This window comes from Empidonax traillii, unplaced genomic scaffold, assembly GCF_003031625.1.
Source record: "Empidonax traillii isolate 1590-97213 ecotype Southwest subspecies unplaced genomic scaffold, ASM303162v1 scaffold126:size1624879, whole genome shotgun sequence".
NCBI lineage: Eukaryota > Metazoa > Chordata > Aves > Passeriformes > Tyrannidae > Empidonax > Empidonax traillii.
The window spans coordinates 1,579,786-1,586,162 of record NW_020955319.1 but is presented as its reverse complement, the minus strand read 5'-3'; the positions used below and the strand labels follow the sequence as shown (position 1 = coordinate 1,586,162).

Below are 6,377 nucleotides of genomic sequence, written 5' to 3'. Positions count from 1 at the left end.
TACCTGTAAAGATCAAGACCAAGAAAAACCTTGGGTTTCTCCATGTCTTCTTTCACTGGTAGTGTGGTCAATTTACGTAAAACTTTTACCAGAACTGAACATAGTGTACAGAATTACAATTAGCTCATCAAGAAGGATTGTCTTTTGTCACCATCATGAGTCTTGCCAATTTGAAGGGCAAACTAAGCAGTACTTAGTTAACTGCCCTGCCAGGTGGAGGTGGGAGCCACAGAATTCAGATAACATTGTTCTGTGACCCTGCAAGGCTCTTCTTCGTACTAGGCTGAATGTCCTTAAGTAAACAAAAGGGCAGACATGGCATTGTCCTGAGAGTGTTCTCCAAAACTCAAAGTCCTAGCAGATTTAGGCATCTCTCCCAACTATTGGCTGTCACTTGAGTAATTTATAAACCATTCTCATGGGCTGCAAAGCTTTTGGTTGCTCCTTGCAGAACAATAGAGAGAAAAGGTATGCTGGGTGGCAACACCATCAAACAGGAAAGGCAAGAAACTCCAAAACAAATATTGCCTCTTGATGCCAAGTGAAGCAGGTGGTGTTTTGTAGTAGTGCTGTAATTCAGACTTGCCCCAACCTTTGGGCATAGTGATCAGTAGGAGATTTGGGCTTCTCACCAGCTGTCCTTTGGGGCTGAAAGTAGCACATCCAACTCCTGCCAGCAATAAACCTGTCAGAACTGCCTAAAATACTCTTACTGACATTTAACTCTTACTGACATTTAACTCTTCCCCTTTCATCTGCAATTATAACAAGAGTGTATCCTCTTGTCAATAGTACCTGGATAGCTTCTGGATTCACTTTTGTGAATCCAAATTTAGAGCAACCTTCTAATTGCTTCTCTTTCACTGGTATGCTTCTTGCTACTGGTCCTTGAAAGCAGTACCTGGGATACAGACCCCCTGCTACTATCCAGGGCTGTCCCACTTTAGCAAAAAAAGATATACTCAGCCTCTCGGAGACATTTAGCACAACCCTCAGTAATGCATGGCTTTAATTGAGCACCATTTTCTAGAGACAAATTGTTGACCCACCAGCAACCTGAACCACCTGTGTCCATGGAGGAGTGAACCTTTGGAACACCCAAAGAAAAACAGAGTTGGTGTTTTTCAGTTTTTTAGGTGGAAAATAACTTCTGACACTTGCTAGACAGTTTTAAGTAAGTCTTTATTCATTCAGATAACAGAGACATTGATCAATGGCTGTCCTGCCAGCATGCATGTATTATAGAGGAACAGAGTAGAATTTCCTGTTATGAAACCTAAAAAAAGGAGCTGGCTGTGGCTGAAAATCAAGATTACACTGCCTGCTGGATAGATTTTTAGCTCTGCATTAAATTTAGCTCTACATTAAATCTCTAGTGCTATGTCAGTCACTCCTATGTCTTTAGGCTTTTTGCATTTGGTCCTGTGTCATATGAAGGTCACACCACCAGTGTGAGTTGAACGGGTGAAGTACTTCACTATCGGCTCAGTTTTATTTCACTGAAGGCAATGGTGACTTTGGCAATGTAATTAAGCCCATTTTTGCCACTTATGCAAGCTTTCTCGAATATCAAGATTTGAAACATTCACCTTTGTTTACATCTTTTGCACTTCAGAGCCATCTCATCTGCACTCACACCACCTGATTCCTCTGTATTCCAGCTCTTGTGGGCATTCTCACTTCGACATGTTGCATTACCTCTCTCACAATCATCAAAGCTGTGGTACAATCTGAATTAGTGATGCAGTCTATGGATATGTGGAAGTAGGAGACTAAAATCAGCTGAGGAATTCTGGGTTGGAGGCTGGGTAGGAGACTGGGACCTAGGGATGGCAAAGAACGAGGCTGAAGGATTTGTGGCAGTTGAGGGCTGAGAAATAGATAGAAATTACTAGAAACATCTAAGCCCTGGTTCTTGGCCATCCCAGAAGATTTCCTTCTTCTGTGTCTTCTATCTTCAGTCTCTGGCAATGTAAAGAAGACAAATCTGCTGCTGTCGTTACATCTTCTGTTAGCTCAGCCCAAAGAGGTTATGCTGTAGTCCTAAAAGGTCCAAACTGTTTGATTGCTTTCAGATAGAGGAACAGAACCTCCATGAATTTGTAAAGTACCAGACAATGAAGACCCAAGGTTGAAAAACAAGTGTTAATGCAATCCAGAGAAGTCTGTGATGAACTGCACATTATCTACAAGGGCTTCTTTTCCACACTTTTTCAAAATACTGATGCTCAGCCTTCCAATTTGGTATTTTAACATTTTAAAATTGACATTTCATAAGAAAGATGGTGCAAAACATAAGTCCCTGTGGAGCTAAAGCATCTCTGCCATATCCAAAGGTTCACTTGCCTTTTTCACACCATGTTGTAATTTTGCTACACTCCTTTCTTTCTTCCTGACTGCCTCTCTTGCTTTGAGTATGGGAAACCAAAAATTGACCTGAAAAGACAGAAATATGATTGTAGTGTTACTGAGTTAGAGGTCATCCAAACACTAATATTATTTATAGTCAGTATTGAAGGCTGTAAAAAAAAAACAAACCTAAACAAACTATGTATGTCTGCAGCTATCTATCTGGACTTGCCATAGGTATATACATGTGTTTGTTATTTCCATTAGTGTATATATACATATAGATACAAGGTAAATGTTTTTGCAAACAGAAAACTTCTGTTTCCTAATGGTATTTGCAATCATACTGTGTTTTAAAAAGAGATATACCACCTTCTGTTTTTCTAAGCATTAGATGAACAACTTTCTCAACATTTGGAGGATGCTCTTACTGACTATGAGTTGCTACCTGTGTTGCAGGAATACTCTTTGTGCTTTTCATATGTTCATGAAAATGAAGTTTCTTCTCTGGAGAACTCTGAATCTGAGAAGTATTTTCTTGCCAGCACACAGTCATTTGCGTGTACTGATGTCATGTCTGAGGCATGTGTGTTGAAGGATAGAACAAAACAATTAGATGATCTAATCTCACCATTAGGTAATTTGTCTTTGCCCCCTGAGCAGGACAGCGCTGGGGAAAGTCAATTATGTGCTAAAACATAATTGAAGTTAACAAGCGTTTCAGTATTTCTTGGATCTGGCCACCACACTGTGAGAGAAAGATTTATTTTTTTCTCTAGAGCTGATGGCTTACCCTTCTAGTAAACATGTTGTTCACAGTTTTCTCTTGTAGCTTTGTTCTTTTCTTGAGTAATTTTGCATGCAAATGATGTATCCGTTTCATTGCAGCATCAGGATAAAAAGAAGTTGATACGAGTATTTTAAGTTGGGTCAGGAGGCCAGAGAATAATCCAAAAGTTATTAAGAAGAAGATGATGACTCCAAGCTGGATCCATGTCGTTGAGAGAGCAAGCTCTGGATGAGGGATGCAGTCATGCTTAAACAAAGGGATCTTGAAAGAATCAGTCTTTGCAATATGCTTTGCAATATGAATAATAATCTCATTCCTCTGCACAAGAAAAGGGGAAAAAAAGAGTTGATTGTGGTACTGATTCCCTCCTTTCTTAATATTTCTCCCACTGGACATTCAGATTTACAAAGGAATGTAAGTCATCAAGTCCATCTAGTGTCAGTATATGGTGTACTCGTAACAGTATGCTTATTGGCTATTTGGAAATGTTTCAGATTGTATTTTCACCATTTTCTTGGGAGACTGTCACACATTTTGGACTGCTAAGAACTTATCTCCTCAGTGGCTCTGATAGAGAGATATTTAGCTAATCTGGTTATAATTGTTTAATATTTTCCCACTCCCATGACTCTGCTCAGATCCTCTGTTGGAGGGTCCTTCCTCCAGGGTAAAACTGCAGAGTAGAGTGTTTCCATCCCTTTGGTTGTGTCTCAGCATGTGATCAGCAGTGTTTCCCCACCAACACAGGCAGACCTCAAAGTTATCAGGCAAACAAAGCCACCTCTCTTCCTCTAGTAGGCACCTTTGCTTAGAAGACCTGAAGACTTTCACTGCTTGTGGACTGAAATGCTGAATGAGAGAGAGTAAATTAGACATGCTCATGGGACCAGTATTTCATACTGGAAGGCAACTTTCTGTTCTGTCTGTAGGAACACTGGGACACTGAGTCACCTAGCCCTCTTTTCTGACCATGTCAGGGAGATGTGAAGCTCTGCCTTGTAGCTCTTCTAATCACCCTCACAGCAGAGGCCAGGCACTTCTGCTAAATGCTCATTGGAAAAATAAGATTTCCAAAGCACGCTACCCATTTTCAGCCTGTTAGACTTTCCTGGACATTACCGTGTTCGAATCTGTCTCAGGACATTTTATTCCTAAACTGCACCAATGTATAAGCAAGGAAAAACTGCTTTAGGGACTCAATATGAAACAGGGGTACCAATGCACAAAGAACTTCATTGTTCGTGTTAGTTAACAAACACCTCAGGAAGTCTCTGAGTCTGTCCTGCTCACCCAGCTTCCTGGACTCCCTGAGATCAGCAACCTTGTTATGACAAATCTGTTGAGACTGAATTTTACATTTTAATGTAACTAACCTTTCTTGGGGAACTAGAAACAATAGCATCATCCTCTGTTTTTGGGGAGTCAACCAGCTTTCCACAGGAGTGAACAGTGCACACAAAGAGCAAATTCATAGTACAAGACCCATGACATGGTAAGGCTCAGGCCTTCTGTCCATGGATGGTGGGACTAAGTTCCTTGTTTGCCCTGTCTTGGATTAGACCCAAGGCAAGCCATGATAAGAGGCTGCCCTCAAGGTACAAAGGATAGAAACACAGGCAAAACCACACACAGCAGTACACAGCAAATAGTGAGGTTACAAGAGGTTACTTAAGGTTGTGCTCAATTGGGTTTTTAATATCTCCAGGGATGGACCCTTTACAGCCTCTCTCATAAACTTTTTCTATTGTTTGATCACCTGAAGAGTAAATAAAAAAATTATTTCCTTTACTTTCTGTCAATTTCCTCTTCTCCCTGCACATGAGAAGGGTCACAGAATCATAGAATCGCTAAGGTTGGAAAAGAACTCCAAGATCACTGAGTCCAACCTGGGACCTAACCCCACCATATCAACTAAATCATAGCACTAAATGTCACAGCAAGTTGTTTCTTGAACATTTCCAAGGATAGTGACTCCATTACTTCCCTGGGCAGCCTGGTCCAGTTTTTGACAACTCTTTCAGTAAAGAAATTCTTCCAGGGTCTGGCTCTTCTTTCTTACACCCACCCCTCCCCATCAGATATTTTCGTACACTGATGAGATCTCCCTGAGCTGTCTCTCCTGCAGCCTGAGCAGTCCCAGTTTCATCTCATGTGACAGATGCTTCAGTCCTTTAATCATCTTTTTGACCCTTTCTTTGACCTCTCACTCCAGTATATGCCCCTCTGGTACAGGGTCTCACCAGTGCTAAGCAGCGGGGAAGGATCACCTCCCACAGCTTGCTGGCAATGCTCTGCCTAATGCAGCCCAAGGCAGCACTTTCTTTGCTGTAAGGGCACACTGCAGGCTTGTGGTCAACTTGGTGTCCATCAGAACTTTTAGGGCCTTTTCTCTGCAAGGCCATCTCCCAGCCAGTTAACCCTCAACATGTATAGTGCATGGAGTTATTTCTCTCTAAGGACTGTAAGACATGGCGTGTTGCTTTGCTGAACATCATCCGGTTCTTCTTGGCCCAATTCTACAGCCTTTTTAAGTCCTTCCAAATGACAGCACAATCCACTGCTGTTTCAAATGCTCTTTCCAGTTTTATATTGTCTGCAGGTTTGTGTGACTACAATCTGTTTCACCTGCCTCACCTGATTTATCGCCAGGTGAGCCTTGGCTTTCCTGCCCACATCCCTCTGCAATAGAAAGTGTACCTAAATTCCTCCTGGAACAGTTGTCCCTTCTTTCATCTCCTCTATGCTTCTTTTTTCATGTTTGAGCTTTTTTCAGGAGCTCCTTGCTCACTCATGCTGGCCTCCCACTGCCTTTGCTTGATTTAGTTGGGATGACTAACTCTTGAGATTGGAGAAGGTGATTTTTTTAATATCAATTAGCTCTCCTGAACCCTCACTCTCTCAAGGACCCCCAGGGGACCAGAACCGTATCACGTGGTGGGCTGCTGCTGTTAGATCACAGCTGCTGTGCAGCAGCAGTGTTCACATGAAGTATAAAACCCCCTAGCATGGATAGCAGTCTCTTCTATATATTTCACATTAGACAGACCGACCAAATGATGAAATCCTCTTTGCTTTTGCACAAGAATCTGAAATCTGCAGGATGGATCTGATTTGTTATACGTGTGCAGATTGCACAGTTACAATGGCTTTTACATTTACCCTTCTTAAAGAAGGTTCAGGTAACAGTTAGAAAGGTAATAATTAGAAGTTCATAGAATCATAGAATCATAGAATAGAT

The 6,377-nt window shown here is 41.6% G+C and overlaps 1 protein-coding gene across 1 annotated transcript in view; it reads right to left on the bottom strand.

Annotated features, from left to right (window-relative positions):
* Positions 1–2,310: 2,310 nt before the first annotated feature.
* DCSTAMP (dendrocyte expressed seven transmembrane protein) overlaps positions 2,311–6,377 on the bottom strand; it is a 7,370-nt gene continuing 3,303 nt past the window's right edge. Inside the window, exons 2-3 of the mRNA XM_027883428.1 lie at positions 3,143–3,457; positions 2,311–2,436 (exon numbers count right to left, since the gene is read on the bottom strand). Coding sequence (XP_027739229.1) covers positions 2,311–2,436; positions 3,143–3,457 — 441 coding nt within the window. The remainder of the gene's footprint in view (positions 2,437–3,142; positions 3,458–6,377) is intronic.